The sequence below is a fragment of the Lissotriton helveticus genome, chromosome 5_1, assembly GCF_964261635.1.
Source record: "Lissotriton helveticus chromosome 5_1, aLisHel1.1, whole genome shotgun sequence".
NCBI lineage: Eukaryota > Metazoa > Chordata > Amphibia > Caudata > Salamandridae > Lissotriton > Lissotriton helveticus.
The window spans coordinates 1822855336-1822877791 of record NC_136065.1 but is presented as its reverse complement, the minus strand read 5'-3'; the positions used below and the strand labels follow the sequence as shown (position 1 = coordinate 1822877791).

The 22456-nt window shown below is 51.7% G+C and overlaps 1 protein-coding gene across 6 annotated transcripts in view; it reads right to left on the bottom strand.

The window, feature by feature from the left end:
- Nucleotides 1-22456, bottom strand: part of UBTF (upstream binding transcription factor) — a 163773-nt gene that overhangs the window by 16615 nt on the left and 124702 nt on the right. For all 6 annotated transcript variants that reach the window (XM_078645187.1, XM_078645189.1, XM_078645191.1 and 3 more), the window contains one exon: nt 8543-8695. In XM_078645187.1, the coding sequence (XP_078501313.1) occupies nt 8543-8695 (153 nt within the window). The remainder of the gene's footprint in view (nt 1-8542; nt 8696-22456) is intronic.

The following is a 22456-nucleotide window of genomic DNA, read 5'->3' as shown; positions in this document are numbered from 1 at the left end:
CACTGGGGGTCTTTTTTGAGGCCTTGGAAGATCTTTCCATAGAAGGTGAAGGGGAACCCCTACCCCTTTTCACTGACCTTCTTGAAGAAGACATCGATGCTGCATCCTCACTGTCACTGGAGACAGTATCTTTCCTGGTTTTCAGCTTATGGAGCCATGTCAAGACTCTTCCCTCACGGTCCCGGAGGGTCTTGGCTGAAAAGGTGCGACAGATTTTACAGTCCGCAGCCTGGTGGTCAGGATAGAGGCAGTAAATGCAGTCTTTGTGCTTATCCTCCACAAAAGCCTTTTCTTACCACAGGTGGAACAAGGTTTGGAAAGGGCTTTTTTCTTCTCCATTTCTGACATCCTGGAAGGCAGCCAACAATCCTGAAGTGAATTTGAAGTAGAAATCCTGAAGAAAACCTTTGTAAAAGTAGAAGTTGAGCAGAGCTCAAAGGAGACTCCCTAAGCACAACGTGCGGTAGAAAATCTGAGGCTCTGAGGTTCCTTCAGAAAGGTTCTAAGGGGTGAGGCACTTCTGATTGGCTGAGGCCTGAGTTTGGTCTCTTTTACACAAAGATGGTGATATGCTACAAAAGGGAATGAGGCCTAGGCCTTTTTCCTTGGTCTTTAGTACCTACAGCTATGGTATTTTTGTTACCGAGACTCCCATTCCGACGACGGGGAATGATACAAAGCATGGGATTCTATGAAAGTTCCAATACTGGGGTAAGATCCTCCCGAAGAGGCAGTCGGATCGGGGGAATCGATGGTCATACGGAGTAGCTAGGGATACCAAACTCTTTGAGCCCAGTCCGGAGCCACAAGAATGACTTGGGTCTGGTTGCGCCTGATCTTCAGCAATCCGGGGCAGAAGTGGTATAGGCGGAAAGGGGTACAACAGACCGCAATGCCACTTGCGACGAAAAGCCTAGTGAGTGCCGCCTTGGAAATTCCAAGGCCCAGAACTGCTGACATTGCGCATTCTCTTTGGTGGCGAATAGATCTAACCAAGGCTCTCCCCACTGTCGAAAGAGACCTTGCGCCACGTCCGAGTGAAGACGCCATTCGTGATCCATCATGCACCTGAGGCTGAGTTCGTCTGCCCTGGCGTTCAATGAACCTGCCAGGTGTTGAACCACTAGGGAAAAGCCCTGATGTTCTAGCCATGTCCAGAGGCGCAGGGCCTCCTGACATAGGGTCCACGACCCCAGCCCGCCCTGTTTGTTGCAGTACCACATGGTGGTGGTGTTGTCTGTGAACACCTACACTACTCTCCCCTTGACAGAGGGAAGGAATACCTTCAGTACAAATCGGATCGCCCGAATTTCCAGAAGGTTGATATGGAGCCTGGATTCCGCCAGAGACCAGAGGTCTCTGATCTCCGCCTCTCCCATGTGGCCCCCATCACAGGAGGGACACAGTCACCACTGTGTGCTACGGTTGGGGAAGGGAAAGGGATCTGCCATTGACCCAATGCCGGTTAATGAGCCACCACTCCAGCTGGTGTGCAGTGCCCTCCGAGATCTGGATGTAATCGGGCAGGTTCCCCCGATGCTGCGCCCACTGGAACTTCAGGTGCCACTGCAGAGTCTGCATATATCATCTGGCATGAGTGACCAGCAGGATGCAGGAGGCCATGAGGCCCAGCAGCCTCAGGGTCATCCTGACCGAAACCCAGGATAGAGGCTGAAAGATCGGAATCATAGCCTGAATATCCTGGACTCACCGTTCGGGATGATAGGCCCGAAAGTCCGTTGTATCCAGAACCGCTCTGATGAAGAGGAGCTTCTGAGAGGGAATCAGGTGCGACTTCGGCACATTGGTGGAGAACCCCAGCAAATGCAGGAGGTCGGCCTTAGTCTGGAGTTGGGAGAAGACTGTCCGGGGCGAGCCCGACTTCAACAGCCAGTTGTTGAGATAGGGGAAGACTGGAACGCATGATCTGCGCATATGAGCTGCAACCACCGCCATCACTTTGATGAACATCCGAGGGGCTCTGGTAAGGCCAGAGGGGAGCATGGTAAACCGAAAGGGGTCGCTGCCTACCGTGAACCGCAGGTAATGCCTGTGGGCCAGCAGGACGGGAATGTGGAAATATGCGTCTTGCAGGCCCAACGCTATCATCCAGTCTCCAGGGTGGAGGGCAGACAAGACCTGAGCTAGAGTTTACATCCTGAATGTCTCCTTCCGGAGGAAGCGATTGACGTCCCTGAGGTCCATGATAGGACGCAGCCCTTGTCCTTCTTGGGCACCAGAAAGTAGTGGGAATAACAACCACGTACTATGTCTGGTGCAGGAACGAACTCTATGGCCCCCTTAGCCAAGAGGGCCGTGACTTCCTGTTGAAGAAGTGCCAAGTGATCCCCCGACATGCGGTGATACTGGGGTGGCTTGGCTGGAGGGGTAGTCTCGAAGGGGAGGGGGTAGTCTTGAAGGGGAGGGAGTAGCCCCTTCGGACTATTTGTAAAACCAACCTGTCCAAAGTAATGGTGCGCCAATGGGGGAGGTGATGGCGGATCCTGCCAACCACTGGTGTTTGATGGGCCTGAAAGACCGGACTAGGAAGGTCTGGAAGCAGTGGTGGCTGGGTGGAGGTGGACTGATCTGCCCGATGGCCCCCTGACCCGCCTCGGCGGGTTCCACATCCGTGCTGAGACTGTTACTGCGCAGGCCTGTGGCTCTGAAGCGAACGTGTCGGGCGCCCCTTCCGTGGCCACGAAAGGAGCGAAAAGCAGAAGGTGGAGGAGGGTGCGTGTCGGAAACGCCCAAGGACTTGGCTGTACCCTGCAAGTCCTTAAAGCGCTACAACGCACTGTCTGCTTTGTTGCCATCAAAGGGCATGTCCATCAGGGTGTTCTGGACATTCCCAGAGAAACAAGTAGTCCTCAGCCAGGCGTGGCGACAGAGCGCCACTGTCGTGGAAATCGCCCTGCCCAGAGAGTCGGCGATGTCAAGGCCACAACAAATCGTGACCTTCGCTGCGTCTCTCCCTTCAGCAATAGCTTTAGAGAGCACTGTCCGAGCCTCCTCAGGACACTGAGGCAGCACTTCGCCCCCGTATCCTACACAGAGTGGGAATAACGGCCCAAGAGGCATGCGGTGTTCACAGACTGCAGCCCTGAACAGGCGGAAACAAATTTCTTACAGACCTGTTCCAGTTTCTTGGATTCCCTGTCCAGGGGTGCGGAAGGGAATGCGCTTGGGGACACAGAGGCTTGGACAATCAAGCTCTCAGGGGTGGGGTGTTGGGAAAGGAAAATGGGGTTGCCCGGAGACGGGTGATGGCGTCGGGCCACATTCCTATCCACAAGAGCCCCTGTGTTGGGCCTGGAACAGGTGCCCAAAAGAACGTCAGAAAGCACATCATTAAAAGGCAGCAGTGGCTCTGCAGAGGTGGCTGCCAGCTGACACACTTCTGTCAGGAGGTTAGTCCAGACGGCTACTGTAGGGAGTTGGAGGTGGAGAGCCCCGGCCGCCCTACGCAACACCACAGCATAACTCGCACCCTCCTCCGTAGCCATGGTCAGAGGAGACAGCAAGCCAAGGTCAGAAGAGATATCAAGACCACAGGCATCCTCCAATTCCTCTGCCCAGTCCGGGTCAAACTCACACTGTGCTGTGAGAGGGTCCTAAGACCTCCCCCAGTCTTCCCCTTCCTCCGAAGGCTGATGAACAGGCTGAAAATAAGGAGGCTGGACATAGGGGTAGAAAGGCCCTATCGGCGTCAGAATCGGCGTTGAGTGATGCCGTTCTGGCTCCGTGTCCGGGGGCACGGGCGACGTTGGAAGTGATGCAGACGTCAGTGGAGGTGTCATTTCCCTGCTCCCCGGCCTTAGTAAGGTGGCGGAGAAGCTAGTGAATAGTCGCCTATCGGGCTTCTTGGAGTCCAATTCCCTCCTGGGCAATTCCCAAACGGGCTTCCGCCCCGGTCAGGGGACCGATACTGCCCTGCTGGCAGTCGTGGAGAATGCTAGGAGCATTTTGGATTCAGGGGGATCAGTGGCAGTGATCTTCCTGGACCTCAGTGCTGCTTTTGACACCGTAGACCATCAGGTGCTTCTCCGACGGCTGTCGGGGGTGGGGGTCTCCGGGATGGCCCTCAAGTGGTTCGCTTCCTTTTTGGAAGGCCGGACATTTGAGGTGTGGGAAGGCCACGAGAAATCATCCTCAGTACCTCTCCAGTGTGGTGTGCCACAGGGCTCATCGTTGAGCCCTACCCTATTTAACATTTATATGGCCCCTCTGGAGAGTGTGGTACTGCCTCTGGGTATCAAGATCATCAGCTATGCTGATGATACTCAGTTGGTGGTAGGCCTTTCCCAGTCGGCTCACCAACCCGACCGGCTGCACACGTGTTTGGATAAGATCTTCACGTGGATGTGTAGCTCAGCTCTCAAGCTTAACGGCTCCAAGACGGAACTGATGCTGCTGGGGAATTCCCCTCCCTCTTTATCACCTAGCAGTTGGCCCAGCTGCCTGGGACCCGTACCCACCCCCAAGCAGGAGATCAAGAGCCTGGGAGTGTGGCTCGAGCAGGACCTTTCTTTTAAAACACACGCAAAAAAGATCGCAGGCGTGTGTTTCGGCCTGCTCCGATCAGCCCGGAAGATTCTACCTCTCCTCCCAGTGGCCTCTAGGAGGTTACTCATTCAGGGGCTTATCATCTCGCGGCTGGACTTCAGTAACGTATTGTTTCTGGGCGCTCCAGAATCCACCCTAAACAAACTGCAGCAAGTGCAGAACGCGGCCGCCAGGCTCCTGACGGATCTTCCTAGGCGTCAGTCGGCTCGCCCTGCGCTTAAGGCGCTACACTGGCTCCCCGTCAGAGAGAGGGTGAAATTCAAGGCACTCTGTATGGCCCACAAAATTCTGCAGGGGAAAGGCCCACCTATTTTAGGGGATATGGTTCAGTCCTACAAGGCCTCCCGCTCTCTCCGTTCTGACCATCAACACCTGCTGCAGGTTATGAGGGTGAGGAAGGCAAGAACCGGTGGCAGAAGATTCTCCATAAACGTGGCCACTCTGTGGAACTCTCTCCCTCTGTACTTGCACTCGGAAACGAGTTTTTTACGGTTCCGTAAACTTTTAAAAACTCACCTGTTTCCTGCCTAATTCTTGTGCCTAGTGTGGTGGTGTCTTTCTCTGGATGAGCGCGGGGATGCCCAAGGGTAACCAGGCGCTATATAAAATTTGTTAATAATAATAATAATGAGGTCGACCGGGATCCAGACCTGGATCCTTGGGGGCCATGCGAAAAGGAGTAGACAGCGATACCGGAGCTGCCGACAATGCAGAGCAAGGGCCCCCAGTCGGGCCCGACTACCCAAAGAGGCAGGCCATGGCTGACAGAAAATCCTGCGGCTGGGCTGGAGTCGCCGATGGACCCGGGAAGGGCGGGTAGGCCGACGGCAACTGCATAAGCTCAGTCGGAGCCGCAGGGGTGGCACCACTCACACCCTCAGTTGCGACGGGTGAGGGGAAGTCGGAGAGCGATGGCGCTTCTTCGACTTCTTGTGATGCTTCGCCTTACCTGACCCAGAGTGCGAAGACTTCGAACCAGATAAGCGATTGTGTTAGCTGCACGACAGGTTCCTCGACCTCCCACGGGACGAGGACCTTAAACGGCGCGGAGCCGATTGCCGGACTTAAGCAACCTTCGGGACCGCTCCCGCAAAGTCTTTGGCGCCATGGCCCGGCAGTCGGGGCACGACTTAGGGTCGTGGTCGCGTCCCAGGCAGGAGAGACACACGTGGTGCGGGTTCGTCACCGACATCATGCGACGGCAGTCCCCGCAGGACTTGAAACCGGGCATCACTACGGCAGCAGGAGTTGATCGACTCGAAAAACAGAGACAAAAAGGCCCCGAAAAACTCAGTCAAAAAGTGACTGGGGGTACCGCTCTCTCCGGAACAGTGCTTGCCAGCGCAGAAAAGGGAAGAACGGTCGTCAGAGCGCGAGGGCGGCGTCTAAGTAGCTGCCGCGACGTCATCTCGGCGACCACCACGCCACCTTCCGACACGCAGAGGTACTGCTGACAAAAACTTTCCGGATCCAGTCGGACGCCTGGGGGTAATTCTAAGGTAAGGAATCTATCACTACATGTTTCTTTCAGATAGCCGGTTTGGGTAGCTTGGTAGGGGTTTGGGCATCTTTCGCTGAGGTACTCATGTGCCCCTGTGTGGAATCTGAGTCATAGTTTGAGCTGTCCCTACTGCTAGCAAGAGGTATCAGAATAGCCGGTGGTGCCGTCTGCACCTCTGTGTCTTCGGTTTCTTGTTCGGGGTCCAGCGGCTGTTCCTCGAAGATGTCCGGTGCGTCTTCTGTGTGTCACTGCATGGAGGAGTGGGTCCAACAACACTCCCTTCGCTGCCAAAATGTTTTCTTCGGCCAGAACTCCAAGCACGCTTCCCAGGAAGTCTCCTTGTGTTCCGGTGACAAACACAGATTGCAGACTTCGTGTTGGTCTTGCCAGGAGTACTTTGCGTGGCAATTGGGGCAAAAGCTGAAGGGCGTGTTTTCCATCCCATGTGGGCTTTGTCTTGTAGAATGGAGGTGAAGATGTTCTGGGAGGCTGGGCCCAAGCCTGTGCGGGCGTAGTGAAATGAACAATAAACACTAGCTGTTGTTCGGATAGTAAATTTGTTGGAGCTGCGATATGGACGTCCGAACCTGATGGCAGAAAAAAACAATCGAATAAAAGGAGCCAAGCAACATGCGCAAAGCCCACCGGAGAAGGAGTTACTATACCTCGAGACTCGAAGACTTCTTCAAAGAAAAACAACACTAGATGGCACGATAACGCTAAGCATATGTTATGTATCAAAGGACAACACATGCTACTGATGGATTATGTTACTGAAAGCATCCGTTTGTGGCATGTAGTGCTGTAGATTTACATGCTCTGCATACTCCTGCCATGTAGTGTTGTGTTTGAAGTTGTGCAACTTGTTTTCATTGAAGAAGTCTTTTGAGTCATGAGGTAAAGTGACTCCTCTTCTTGGTGGAACTGCACATGGGCATCAACTCCTTTGTTAGATTGTATTCCCTGAGGTGGGTGAGAAAGGGGTGTAAGTGAAGTGTCAGTATAAAGATGCCCAGGCTAAGAGAACCGTGTAAAATATAACAGCAACAGCCACAAGTGTCCAGGGAATATGGATCTTTCTGTTTAATGTCAATTTTCTCGAGAATTGGCTAGAACGGAGACAAAGATACCTAAGAATGCTTTGAGGGTTTCAATTCTGGAAATTTCACAATCAAGGTTTTAAATGATTTCTTTTCTGGCACTGAAAGAGATGGAGTCGACTGCTGTGTCGGTTTTGAAGGCTTGGCAGAAACCAAAGAATGTGCTTGATATTAAGAGGTCGAGGCTGAAGCCAAAGGCTCGGGTTTAATAGTTGTTGTCGGTGCCGGGCATGAAGGCGGGCGTCTAAAGTCTTTTTTCAGATCAGACCATGGCCTGAAGGCAGTGGCAGTCCGGTGACCTCTAGCAGTGGCAGGGGAGAGGCATTGGAAATCTTTTGGTGGAGAAGGGTTTGGGGCAGCAGTACTCATGTGCTGTCTGAGAGGCAGGGTGTATTTGAGTTCTTTCTCCACATCAGAGCCGGAGATCTCCTGGATGGAAACTACTGCGTCTTCCTCCTCGCTTTCCGGCTCTTCCTGGGCATGCTCCTCACTGAGGTAAGACATTTCAAGTTGACGTGCCCTTCGATCGTGAAGAGTCTTTTTGGATCGAAAAGACTTGCAGGCTTCGTAGTTGGTCTTGCGGTGATCCCGTGAAAGGTAGTTGTTACACACATGGTGGAGGTTGGTGCGTCAATATTTGGCGTGACACTGCGGGCAGAATCAAAAAGGTGTTCGTTCCATCAGGAACACATCTTTCGAACCGATGGTGCAGGTGGAAATGTAGGCCTGAGACGGGCACCGCCCTGAAAAGCGTACGATGAATGTCCGACCTGTTGAAGAGTTTCGAGTGGCAACGGCTTGGAGAAGCACGATTGAGATTCACTATAACATCAAAGACAGAATAGGATGGAAGATTCGTACCAAACGGAGTTGAATGTGGAGGAGAGGCACAAACATCTGAACTCGATGGCGGACAAAAAACAATCTAACAATGTAGTCGATGCCTATGCACAGTATCACCAAGAGGAGGAGTCACTTTACCTCGTGCCTCGAAAGACTTCTTCGAAGACAAAGCATTTGCATAACTCCGAAACCAACACTAGATGGCAGGAGTAATGTGCATCAACAGCCACACATGCTATTGAACATACATATATACATACATAAAAAGCTAATGATATGGTTACATATGGTAAATGTGGCTTGTTAATGATGAATGATTAGGTTCATAGAATACAAATAGCAAATGCAGAGTGATGCATTTGCACTAAAACATCAGCTATCAAATAGTATAAAAATGGGTTGGAATAGCAGTGCAGAAGCGACCTGGCACCAGGATGAACATAATCACCAATTTCTTTCTGTCCCCTTCCCTCTTCCTCCCCACCAGTGTCAGGTCCGGTCGATAAATTGCTCTGTCCACCTCAATGCCCACCTCGTCCCCATCTTCACTGTCGTCGTCACTGCTGGAGTCAGAGGAGTCTCCGCCGTCCTCTGACGAATCATCCTTATCATCGTCATCATCATCGTCATCATCATCATCGTCGTCATCGTCATCATCATCGTCGTCGTCATCATCATCAGATTCCTGAAGAAAGAAGAAACAAGCACCACTTAAATATTTAGCATCCACAATAGGTAGTTTGGTAAAACACTTTGCAACTAGGATTTTTGAATGCAAGGATCTACCAAAAATGTACATGCTTTCTGTGGTTCCAGGAGACAGTGGGTGTGTGACATATTGTAAAAACCTTTCGTATTAACTTCATTGTGTGGATATGCTTTAGTATGTAGGATTGTAATCGTTTACATTTGTTCACGAAGTATGACAGGATGGTATTAAATAGGTTTCACCTATAGATCAATTAATAGAGAGATCAAACACACTAAGGGGGGTACTCACTTGACCTTCTTAGTTCCCTACAGCCTGAAGCCACTCATCAGGAGTTTACTTCAGCAATGTGAGTTTGGTGTAGCGGAGAGGGCATGGGAATAAAGAGTTCCATGTGGATAATGATAGATTACAACAAATGCAAGCTGGCTGCCACCAAGCGCTTGGGATCAGGGCAAGGAGTAGCTGATGCTTTGGATGGTCTGGCCTTTTAAGCAGGTGCAGCGTTTGTTGACAGGCACCCATCTTATTTGATCAGTTGGATCCTTTCGACAACACGGATCATCAACAGCTTCTGAAATCAGATGCACCGGATCAGAATAGGTTGCTTCATTCTCAATAACTGCCGGCAACTGATTACAATTTCCTCAACGCATCTTAGTCAAAAGTCTTAACATGTGGAGTACCGCAAACACTGCCTCTCTAACTCCTCCTTTGTAATATTTGCATATCTAATTTGACCCATCCCCAAAGTGCAGTCAGGTGGTTTTCTTTGATCATAGGGATGCTGATCACTAAGATTTCATTTTGACAGTAGGGAGCATTATGACCTCTATAGAAAACCTCGAGCCCTGCATGTGTGCAAGCAACCAGAATATGCATGGATTTGACACATTCAGTTGAAGTTAAATGGAGCAAAACTTTCAATGGCTCTTCATTATGAACTAACAAAATATTGGTTATCTTCAATGGGTTCTGCTCCCATTGATGTTGCAGTAGGGAGAAACCTTCAGAGTAAAGGACTGTGATCCCTCTGGTAAAAGTAGTGTCTAAATCCCATTTTTTCTTAACTACAAGTACTAATATACTTTTTCAACTTACATGGTTTCAAAAGTTAATGACTTTAGATCATCAAGGACTTTTGTAATACTAACCACTTAGCCCTCCCTAAATCTCTTTATTATAGTGTACAACTAGTTCAGGACACAGCTGCCCAACTGCTCCCCTACTCCTAAAAAGGAGGAGGGGGAGAGTAGTAATTCACATGCTTTCTGATGTATCATGTTTGCTCAAAGATTTAGTTTTTCTGTATGTAGGGGAGATTTGCCTTTATTAATGTTGTATTTTTAAATATATATATATATATATATATATATATATATATATATATATATATATATTGAATATGCTACTTACCAGTATGCATCTGTTCTTGGCATGTAGGGCTGCTAACATTCATATCTTAGCATTAGATCGCCGCCTAGTGTTGGGTCCGGATGATCGCACATTGTTGTCCTGGAAGAGTCTTCGAAGTATCCTGAGATAGGTGGCTCCTCCCCTGGACTACAGTGCGCATGGGCATCGGCTCCATCCTCAGATTGTTTTTCGCCATTGTGGCAGAAGATGGAGTGAAAAGTGTAAAGGATGTCCATGCTAATGATTGAATACAATAGTATATCTGCAGCTGCGACAGGCACCGGGGAGGAGGGTGGGCGATATGAATGTTAGCAGCCCTACATGCCAAGAACAGATGCATACTGGTAAGTAGCATATTCAGTTCGAGGCATGTGGGCTGCTAAATTCATATCTTAGCATAGAATACATAGCAGTCCCTCCATCAGCGGCGGTTGCCCGTGCCAGCTGCAGAAACTTGAAAAAGTGTCTTGAGAACAGCCTGTCCTACAGCAGCTTGCTGCTTGGAATGTACATCAACACAGTAGTGTTTTGTAAAGGTATGTGGTGTAATCCACGTGGCTGCTCTGCAAATATCCTCTAAAGGAATGTTTCCTAGGAAAGCCATGGATGCCCCCAATTTGCGTGTGGAGTGCGCCCTTGGGGGTATCGTTAAAGTGCGCTTGGCCTTTTGATAACATATTTGGATGCACTTAACAATCCACCTGGCTATTCCTGCTTTGGAAATAGGGTTGCCTTTGTGTTGTGGTGAGAAGGCAACAAAAAGTTGTTTTGTTTTCCTAAAGTGTTGTGTTCTGTCAATGTAGTACATCAACGCCCTCCGTACGTCTAACGTATGGAGCATTCTTTCCGCCACCGTTTGTGGGTTTTGGAAGAATGCCGGTAAGTCAATAGTTTGGTTGAGATGAAACTGTGACACCACCTTCGGAAGGAATTTGGGGTTAGTACGTAGTACTACCCTATTTGGATGAATCTGAATGAATGGCTCTTGGATTGTGAGCGCTTGCAGCTCACTAACACGCCTCAGTGACGTAATAGCAATTAGGAAAGCCACTTTCCACGTTAGGAACTGGAGTTCACACGAGTGCAGTGGTTCAAATGGTGGTCCCATCAGTCTGGTGAGGACCACATTGAGGTTCCACACCGGAGCTGGCGGTGTTCTTGGGGGAATGACTCGTTTCAGACCTTCAAGGAAAGCTTTGATGGCCGGCACTCTGAAGACAGAGAGGTGCTGCCTATTCTGAAGATATGCTGCGATGGCGGATAGATGTATCCGAATGGAAGTGTACGCTAGATTGCACTTGTACAGATGTAGCAGATAACGAATAGTTTTCTTACCTGTCGGTGTAGTTTTGCAGCTTGAAGATCTTTCTGGATTCACTATGCTGTGCATTATTCCGCGGTCTTGTGGTTGGGTCCGGATTCGTAGTCTTTTCTTTGTTTTTTTTTTTTTTTTCTCTTTGCCCAGGTGGGCGTCGGCGTCACACCCCCTTTGGGTGTATTTCCGGTGACGTCGGCATGCTTCCTGCGGAAGCTCCCACTCTTGGGCGCCATCTTCGGGTTCTTTTTTTCCGTGTTTCTTTCGTTTCCGAAGTAATGGCAATGTTCTTCTTAGTTTGTATTTACCGCTTTGTATTTTCAAAGTCTATTCTTTAGTTAACCACCTCTTCTCTCTCCAGCCTCATCTTTCTGGCGGAGGTGGGTGGGTTCGCTAGTGAATCCAGAAAGATCTTCAAGCTGCAAAACTACACCGACAGGTAAGAAAACTATTCGTTTTGCAGCGTGAATCTTTCTGGATTCACTATGCTGTGCATAGATTTTGTAGCGGTTTCTCATCTCTGTGGCGGCTGGGTGGAAGATGAGCGTTGGGTGTTGAATATGTGCTGTAGCACCTTCTGTCCCACTTGAGCTTCCTTGTTCATTTGTATGTCCACACAGTAGTGCTTCGTGAACGTGTGCACCGAAGCCCATGTTGCCGCCAGGCATATGTCCTCTATGGGTGTGTTAGCCAGGAAGGCTATTGTAGCGCCCTTCTTCCTGGTGGAGTGGGCACGTGTCCCCTCAGCCAGTTCCTGTCCTGCCCGTTTGTGGCAGAGTTGGATTGTTTGTGCGATCCATCGTGCAATGGTCCTTTTGGTTACTGCTTTGCCCATGAAGCTGTTTGCGAAGGACACAAAAAACTGTTTCGTTTTCCTGTGCCCCTTTGTCCTTTCAATGTAGTGCATGACTGCCCTTCTGGCGTCCAGGGTGTGCAGAGCTCTCTCTGCGCTGGTTGTGGGTTTTTGGAAAAAACTCGGTATCTGTATAGACTGGTTCATGTGAAAATTGGATACCACCTTCGGCATGAAGTGTGGGTCAGTCCTCATCACAACTCTATCGTTGTGTATTTGTATGTATGGTTCTTGTAGCGTCAGCGCTTGAAGCTCGCTTACTCTGCGTAAGGACGTTATCGCAACCAGGAAGGCTGTTTTCATAGTTAGCATCTTTAGGGAGGCCTTGTGAAGTGGTTCAAAGGGCTCTTTCATGAGTTCCGTTAGGACTGTGTTCAAGTTCCATGCAGGTGGCGGCACCCGCTTGGGTGGTGCGATCCTTTTCGCTCCTTCTAGGAATCTCTTCACCACCTGTGATGTGAAGAAGCTCCTGCACGTTTCTCCCCTTGTGTAGGCTACTATCGCTGCCAAGTGAACTCTTAACGAGGATGAGCTAAGGTTCTTCTCCAGTAAGTGCGTCAGGTACCTTAGCACTGTGGAGTCCCTCTTCATCTTATTGTGGAGTCTTTCCTGTCTGCACCATATTGTGAATCTTTTCCATTTCGCAACGTAGCACTTTCGAGTGCTGGGCCTTCGTGCCTCCCGAAGTACCCTCAGGGTGCTTTCTGGTAGTCTCAAATGTGCGAACTCTATGTCCTCAGGAGCCACGCTACTAGGCTCATGCTCTCTGGCTCTGGATGCAGTACCTCTCCGTTCTGCATGGACAGTAGATCTTTCCTTCTGCTGAATCTGTGGGGTGCACACTGTGTCATCTCCATGATCTGCGAGTACCAGGTCTGCCTCGCCCACTGCGGTGCGACCAGTATCAGTGTCATGTTGCTCGCTCTGCACTTGCTCAGTACTCTGTGCATCAGTGGTATCGGGGGAAAGGCGTAGGCAAATGTCCTTGACCAATCTATCCATAGGGCATTCCCCAGTGTCCCCTCCTCGGGCTGCCTGGATGCGAAGTTTTGGCATTTTGCATTCTGGCGTGTGGCAAACAGGTCCACCGATGGTGTCCCCCACCTGTCGAACAGGTATCTTGTCTCCTGAGCATTGAGCTCCCACTCGTGGGATGCCGATGTCTGCCTGCTGAGCCAATCGGCTTGTATGTTGTCCTTCCCTGGTAGGTGTATGGCTAGCAGGTCTATCTTGAGAGGGATGGCCCATCTCCATATCTCCTGCGCCAGCGTTGAAAGCGGTGCGGACTGTGTGCCCCCCTGCTTGTTGATGTAGAACATCGCAGTGGTGTTGTCTGTTTGTATCAATACCCTGTGCTTGTACAGTCTTGTTTGAAAGGCCTTCAGTGCAAGGAAGATTGTCTTCAATTCTAAGTAATTGATGTGCTTTGTGGCATCCGTCGGTGTCCACAGTCCCCTCACCTTGAGCTCCTCCATGTGAGCGCCCCATCCCTTCAGGGATGCGTCTGTGGTGATGGTCACTGTTGGCGTTGGGGGCGTTAGAGGCTTTCCCCTTGCTATGTTCTCCATGGTCCACCATGTCATCTCCTTCTGCACTGCGTGCGTTACAACCACTAGATCCTCCCAACTGCCTGTAGCTTGTGACCATTGCTCCTGTAGCCATTCTTGAATGGGTCTCATGTGGAGTCGTACATTCGGTACCAGGTGGATGCATGATGCCATCATCCCCATGATCTTGCTCGCCGTCCTCACTGTCCGAGCTTGTCCCTTCCGGTAGAGGCGAGTTTCCTTCACCAGCGCCCTCGCCCTCTTCTCGCTGGGGAACACCTTGCCCTGTAAGGTGTTGATCTGTGCTCCCAGGAAGATCTTCACTTGTTCCGGCTCCATTGATGATTTCTTCCAATGGATGGAGAACCCCAGGTTTATGAGCGTGCTGGTCACTGTATGTGCGTGCAGCTTGCATTTCTGGTATGAGTTTGCTTTCACCAGCCAGTCGTCCAGGTAAGGGTATACATGTATTCCCTGCCTTCTTAGGTGCGCTGCGACTGCTGCGAGGCACTTTGTGAAAACTCTTGGTGCCGATTTTAGACCGAAGGCCAGTGTCGTGAACTGGTAGTGGCTTTCTCCGACGGTGAACCTGAGCATGTGCTTGTGCTTCCTGTTCATTGGGATGTGCAGGTATGCGTCTTTGAGGTCTATAGTGACCATGAAGTCCCCGGTCTGCAACTGTGGGAGCACCTCTTGCAGGGAGGTCATTTTGAATTTTTGCGTTCTTATGAATTTGTTCACGAACCGTAAATCGAGAATGGGCCTCATTGTCTCGTCTACTTTTGGTACCAGGAAGTATGTTGAGTATACTCCTGTGTTTCTTTCCTTGAAGGGTACCCTTTCTATGGCCTGCTTCTGCAGGAGTTCTTTTGCTTCTTCCTGAAGGCACTGCAGCTGCTTGCTTGCTAGCGGCTTTCTTCTTGGTTTTCTGTTTGTTGGCCTCGCCTCCAACTCTATGCAGTATCCGAATTGGATAATGTTGAGGATCCATTTGTCTGATGTGATTCCTCTCCACTCCTGGAGGTGGAATCTTAATCTTCCTCCCACTGGTGTCCTGTGGTCGTAGGTGTCTAGTTTGTCTTGACCCATCTGTACGTGCTGCCCCCTGGGATCTTTTTTGTGGGTGGGCACACGGATTTTTTTGAAGTCACTTGGAGGTGGGCTGCTGGCCCCCTCTTCTATTTTGTCCCCGTCCATTTCTCCCTCGAAAGGACTGGCCTCTTTGTTGGTACTGCCAGGGCTGTTTCTGATGGCCCTGCTGACCCTGCGAGTCTGCCTGGTGCGTTTGCTGGAAAGCCTGGTGTGATGTACCTGGCTGGTTTCCGCCTCTCCCGCCGGGCCTCCGTGACGGGGTGCCCCTCTTGTTCCCTCTGAACTGCAATGCTCCCATGGATCTTGCTGTTTCGTTATCCTTCTTAAGTTGGCTGAGTTGCTCATCAACTGTTTGTCCGAAAAGCGTACTGCCGTTGAATGGTGTGTTCAGGATGCTGTGTTGCACCTCCGGTTTGAAACCGGATATCCTGAGCCAGGCGTGTCTCCTTTCCGTGACGCCCATCATCATGAGCCTGCTGGCGGTGTCTGCCCCATCCAGGGCCGTCTTAAGGCAAGAATTTGCAGCATTCTTCCCCTCTTCAATTAGCTTTTCGGCTTTCTGCTTGGCATCCTGGGGCAAGTCCTTCACCAACTGCCCCAGTCCCTCCATGATTTGGTACATGTGTCTGTTTACCAGGGCGTTGGAATTAGCCATGCGCCAGTGGGTCGCGGCATTCCGTTCGATCCTTCTGCCCACCAGATCCATCCTTTTGCTCTCTTTATCCGGTGGCGGGCCCGAGGTAGTGGGTACGTTAGCCCTCCTCCTTGCTGTGGCCGTGATAATGGAGTCTGCGGAGACCGTGCCCTGAATGTAGGCCGGGTCCTTTGCGGCATGCTTGTACTTCTTCTCAGTTCTGGGAGTTACTGCCTTGCATGTTGCGGGCTCCCTGAAAGCTTCCTTCCCCTGAGCCAAGACGCTCTCGAGCATCGGGAGGAACTGGCTCCTCGTTTGTGTTGGGAGCAATGTTTCCAGAAGGAAGTCTGCTTTCTGCTTCTCTTCGTCGAGCTTGAGCTTGAAAGCTGCTGCGGCAGATTGTATCACCGCGTTGTAGGCCCCGATGTCGTCCGGCGGCGAGGGCCTCGAGGGGTAGGTGTCGACCACCTCCTCCGGGCTGTCGGTGTCGACATCGATGTAATCTACCTCCTGAAGGTCATAGGGCGCCGACTCTGTGTCTGTCCTGCCCTCATCTTCCTCCCCATAGCTGTAGCTCTCGTGGGGATTCTCGTACTCCTCCTGGTCGTCGAACACCTCGACGTCCTGGTCTTGCTCGGTGACTTCGGCGACCTCTTCTTCTTCCTCCTCGACCGCCTCCAGCACTGGTGGCTTGGTCTTGTGAGGGATCGTGAAGGCCTTCATCCTTGCGTCGAAATCTTTTTTCCGCTGCATGAAGTTCTCCATTTCTGCCTCGAGGCGCCTTCTTTTCTTTTCCATCTCGGCCGCGTGTTCCGCGTCGGATGGTTCCGCCGCTCTCTTCGACGGATGGCTCGTCGCCGTGCCTCTCGGAGTCGAAGTTTTCGACGTCGAACCGGATATCGGGTCTCTGGTCGTCGTCGACAGTTTCGGGTCTTTCTCCCTCGTCGATCGATCCTTTTCGGGGACGATTTTCGACGTCTTCTGCTGATCAGCAGCTCTCGGCGCCGGGGACTCCTTCTCTGAGGATCCGCTGGGCCTGGGAGTAGTCGCGGACGCCGCCTTTTTTGGCGTCGGCGCTTTCGGGGTCTTGCCCTCGATTTTTCGAGACTCAGAGTCTCTCGGGTTCTTGGGGGCCGAAGAGTCTCCTACCTTGTCAGAAGTCTTCGTGTAATCGGTCTCTACGACCGTGTAGCTGTCGTCTTCGGCGGCAGCGTTGTCTTCTTCCTCGGAGGACATCCCCAGCTCGTAGAGCGACGGGGTCGGGGCCTTCCCCTGCAGGGCGGCGTGTGCTACCCTCTGCCTCTCTCTCACACGAAGGGTCTTCGGGGTGAAGGCGGAACAGGCGTTGCAGTCTCCGCTTTCGTGGTCCACCGGTAGGCAAAGGTTGCATACCGGGTGCTGGTCCTTCTGCGCGTACTTGTGGTGGCAGTTACGGCAGAACTTGAACGGCGTGTTGTCCATCCTCGAGCGTCCAGGGCCTCTCTGGTCGCGTGTTCGTCGACGGTCGTCGAAGATCTGGATGGAAAACGCCTTATCTTTGCTTGTCTTTCGTCGGTGAAGTCCCCTGGAGTCTTCAGATGACTTCTCCTCGTCTTTTCTGTATTTTCTTTCTTCTTTCTCCAAAAATGTCTGGAGCCCAAACGGGAACGATCCAGACCCGACCGCGGAAAAAAAGAATCTGAAGATGGCGCCCAAGAGTGGGAGCTTCCGCAGGAAGCATGCCGACGTCACCGGAAATACACCCAAAGGGGGTGTGACGCCGACGCCCACCTGGGCAAAGAGAAAAAAAAAAAAAAAACAAAGAAAAGACTACGAATCCGGACCCAACCACAAGACCGCGGAATAATGCACAGCATAGTGAATCCAGAAAGATTCACGCTGCAAAACAAATGATGTTAGGGATAGATGCATCTAGCGGGGTGATGTCATTAGCTGTACAGTAAATGACAAAACGCTTCCATTTTGCAGCATAGCATGCTCTGGTAGTAGGCTTCCTTGCCTCCTTGATGATGTTCATGCATTCTGGAGGTAAGTTAAGGTATCCGAACTCTAGGACTTCAGGAGCCAGATCGCCAGGTTGAGCTGTTGCGGATCTGGATGCTGAATTTCTCCATGGTTCTGCGTCAAAAGTCTGGGCGTGAGGCGCAGTCTTTGATGCGGCACCACTGAGAGTTCGAGGAACGTGGTGTACCATGCTTGGCGCGCCCACGTTGGAGCAACTAGGATGAGAGTCATCGCGTGCTGCCTTAGCTTTCTTGCCACCAGCGGTATCAGAGGGGCTGGCGGAAAAGCGCACGCAAATTTGCCTGACCAGTTCATCCATATCGCATTCCCCTGCGACTGTGGGTGAGGGAACCTGGCGGCAAAGTGTTGGCATTTTGCGTTTTCTTTTGTTGCAAACAGGTCTATCTCCGGATGACCCCACTGCTGGAAGTACGGGTGGAGTACAGATGGGTGTAACTCCCACTCGTGCATTTGATGGCTGTGTCTGCTGAGCAGATCCGCCATTAGATTGTCCTTGCCCGGGAGGTGTTCTGCCATGAGGAAGATGTTCCTCTGAATGGCCCACCGCCACATGCCCTGAGCCAGATGAGACAGCTGTGGCGAGTGGGTGCCTCCCTGCTTTTGAATGTAGTACATCGCGGTCATGTTGTCCGTCCGGACCAACACTACCTTGTTGCACAGATGTACAATGAAGGACTTGAGTGCCATGAAGATTGCCATCAGTTCCAGATAGTTGATGTGCATCTTCTGTTGCTGCGTCGTCCATAGTCCCTGCACAGTGTAATTGAGCAGATGAGCTCCCCATCCCTGGAGAGATGCGTCCGTTGTCAGGGTAATCTGTGGCACTGGCTCCTGGAACAGTCGGCCCTTGCAAAGGTTGTGTGGAGTCCACCAATGCAGAGAGTCGTATGCCCGACTGGTAACCAACACTAGGTCTGTTAATTGTCCCTGAGCCTGTGTCCACTGATTTGCTAAGCACTCCTGGAGCGGGCGCATATGTAGCCGTGCGTGAGGGACTATGAAGATGCAGGAGGCCATCATGCCTATCAACTGCATGAACACTCTCGCTGGAAGTGAGTGTTGTGATCTGAACTTCTGGATCAGAGACTGCATGCTGTCTATCCTGACTTGGTTTGGTTGAGCCACGGCCGTCAGGGTATTGATCGTCGCGCCTAGAAACTGCCGGACATGCGCCGGTTGAAGGTGCGACTTTGGGTAGTTCAACGAGAAACCTAGATCGTGAAGGAGGTGAATGGTAGTCGACATGTCCGCGGCACACTGTTGTTCTGACTTGGCTTGAACGAGCCAGTCGTCCAGGTAGGGGTAGACATAGATGCCCTGTCTCCTGAGGTGCGCCGCTACTGTCGCCAGACACTTTGTAAACACCCTTGGGGCTGTGGTGACTCCGAAGGGTAGGACTTTGAACTGATAATGTTTGCCTTGGATAGTGAACCTGAGGTATTTTCTGTGGGACGGGTGTAGTGGTATGTGGAAATAAGCATCCTTGAGGTCTAAGGTTGCTAAGAAGTCCCCCTGGTTTAATAAGGGAAGAATCTGTTGCAGTGTGAGCATATGGAAATGTTCTGACAGTATATACAGGTTTAGGGGACGTAGATCCAGAATGGGTCTGAGAGATCCGTCCTTCTTTGGGATAAGGAAGTACAGGGAATACACCCCTGTGCCTTCCTCCTCCACTGGCACGAGCTCGATTGCGCCTTTTTGCAGCATCACCACTACCTCCTGCTGCAATAAGTGCAAGTGCTCTGCGGACATAGGCCTTTGCCTTGGCGGGATGTTGGGTGGAGTGGATTTCAACTCTAGGCAATAACCATACTGGACTAGTTGACGCACCCACCTGTCTGTGGTGATGTTTCTCCAGACGGGCAGGAACTGCTGCAGTCTCCCCCCGACAGGTGTTAAGTGGTCGGGGGGCAGTGACAGAGAGTCACTGTTTGCTTGGGGTAGAGGAGCGGGAGCTGTTGTTTCCTCTGCCGCGACCTCTGTTGCTGTTATTTCTGTAACCACCCTTGTTCTGTTTTGTGAACGAGGATTGTGCTCCACCTTTTGAGAATTGAGATTGTTGACCCATTTGTCCTCTGGTGACTCCACGTGCACCTGAGCGCCGAAAATTGTTGCCACGAAACTGTTGTGACTGTAGGGCCCCCATGGACTTAGCAGTTTCTGTGTCCTTTTTTATCTTTTCGAGGGTGGTGTCAACATCTGGACCAAACAGTCGATCAGGATTGACTGGCTGATTAAGGATGGTTGTCTGAATATCAGGTTTAAACCCAGATATGCGGAGCCAAGCCTGTCGTCTCAGCATGACGCTAGTGTTGATCGCCCTAGCTGCTGTGTCTGCGGCGTCAAGTGCACACTTGATGGCTGCGTTGGAGATCAATTTTCCTTCCTCTATAAGCAGTTTTGTGCCCTCTTGAAACTTTGGAGGCAGGTGTTGTACAATCTGTTCTAGGGTGTCATAATGCGCCCTATCGTAACGTGCTAAGAGTGCTTGTGTATTAGAAATACGCCAAAAGTTGGCAGCTTGTGCAGCTACTCTTTTGCCCCCTGCCTCTAGCACTTTGGACTCCTTATCCGGGGGAGGAGCTTCACCCGTTGTTTGGGAGTTGGCCCGTTTGCGGGCATTGGCGACCACCAGGGAGTCTAGCGGCAACTGTCCCCGAATGTATGCAGGGTCTGCAGGTGCTGGTCTGTACTTATTTTCAATACGTGGATTGACCACTCTCGCCCTAGTGGGTTCCTTAAAGATGTCCGCAGCATGTTTGAGGACTCCCTTGAGCATAGGCAGTGTCTTTACAGTCCTCTCAGAGACTGAAAACGTGTCAAAGAGAAAGTCTTCTTCAACCGGGTCAGCATGCATGTCCACATCATGATTAGCAGCTGCCCTCTCAATTAGTGCATGAAAACCTGCAGAATCCTCTGTTGGGGATGCACGTGCACTGAATGGTTGTGGATCTTGCCCCACACTCTGGGTGCCTTGGTCACCAATGTCATCATATGCATCTGGATGTGCATCTGGTTCATTGATGGGGAAGGTGTATTGGTCCTCTTCATCATATCCCTCCCCTTCAGATTGGTCAGGTGAGGGAGTAGGGCTCCTTCTAGGAGGAGGCTGGATAGGCTCTATCAGGTTAGAAGCGTCCTGAGGCACCCTTTTCTTCTTTAGTGGGATGACATAGGAGTCCAGAGGCTCCGAAGTGATCCTCCTTTTGTATAGGGTTAATTTGCCTGTGTTGGCGTCGATGAAGTGCTCCGAATCGTCCTCTGATTCGAGTTCTCGACCTGAAGGTGCACCTGCCGTAGAAGAATCCGACTTCTTTGGCGTCGATTTCGTGGAAAAAGCCTTCGGAGCCTCTTTCGGCGGCAGAAGGAAGAGAAGCTTACTCTTAGGCTTTGCCGGAGCGTCCTTCGGCGTCTGAGGCGACGGCAACGGAGCCGACATAGCAGCGGCCTTGTCCCGGATTCTCTGTAGCGAAGCGGCGATGGGGGACGCTTCACTCACAGTGTCTTTTGTCGCTGACGAGGGTGTCTTGACCTTCCCCTCGGATCTGACGTCATGGTGGCCTTTCTTAGGTTTGGACGCCGATGCAGTTGTCGCCGACCCAGGGTCCTTGGATCGATGCGCAGATGTGCCAGCTGTCGATCCGTGCGCCTTCGTCGGTTCCGCGTCCACTACGCGACCGACTAACGGAGTCCCAGGCGTAACCGGAGCCGTGCCGCTGGCCTTGGCGTGCTTAGACGGCGTCGCCGCGGTCGATCCGTGCCGACCACCTTTTGTAGAGGATCCCTCCTCTTGCGCCGATTTTGACCCTTTGGAATCGACCGGCTTCTTCGACTTCTGCGGACCGGAGGTCGACGGAGCCGATGCGGCGGCGGGTGCAGTAGTTTTCTGTGTGCCGGCCGCCATTTTAGGGACGCTCGAGTCCATAAGTTTCGGTTTAGGGTCGGCCATTTTAGGTGTAGTCGACACTGTAGGTTTCGGTTTCGGTTTTGATGTGGCCTGCTCAGCAAGTATGTCCGTGGCCGGGCCTGATGGCGGGGCCGTGGCTTGCGGCACGGGGTCTTGGGTAAGGCCGACTGGCGATCCCGTGACCCGATCGTGATCTTCGAAACCTTCGGGGCATAGCTCGTCCCCTGAGCTATCTTCCGCGGCCCCATAAATTTCTTCGACGTCCCCAACCTCGTCGACGTATTCAAGGCCTTGACCCGCGACTCCGTCGTCGTCCGCCGGATCCGCCTCGACCTCCGTTTCGGGTGGGGATATCTGGAGATGATGACCCTGTTCATCTTCTTCTTGGTCGCCGAAGATGTTTTCTGGATCCGGGGCCGCTTGTCTGGCCTCCAGGCGCACCGCGCGCCGGAGCTTAAGAGTTTTCTTTGACCGGAACTGAGCGCAAGCCTTGCACTTGCCGTCGTCATGGTCCGGTGAAAGGCATTTGTTACAGACCGGGTGCAGGTCTATATGTGGGTACTTAGACCCACAGAGCGGACAGTACTTAAACGGACTCCGCTCCATGCTTGAAAGTAGCGGTCGTGTCGCGATGAGAAGGCCTCGACGTCCGAAGAGTGAAAAACTCCGCTGAATCCGACTCCAAGAGTTGGAAGAACTCGAGACCGTGCGCAAACAATACCGACGCTATAAAATATAAGACCTTTTGGTCTTAAAAAGTAAGTTTTACTCGGTTCTGACAGAGAGAAGTCGAGACCGCATCCGAACCCAATGGCGGAAAAAAACAATCTGAGGATGGAGCCGATGCCCATGCGCACTGTAGTCCAGGGGAGGAGCCACCTATCTCAGGATACTTCGAAGACTCTTCCAGGACAACAATGTGCGATCATCCGGACCCAACACTAGGCG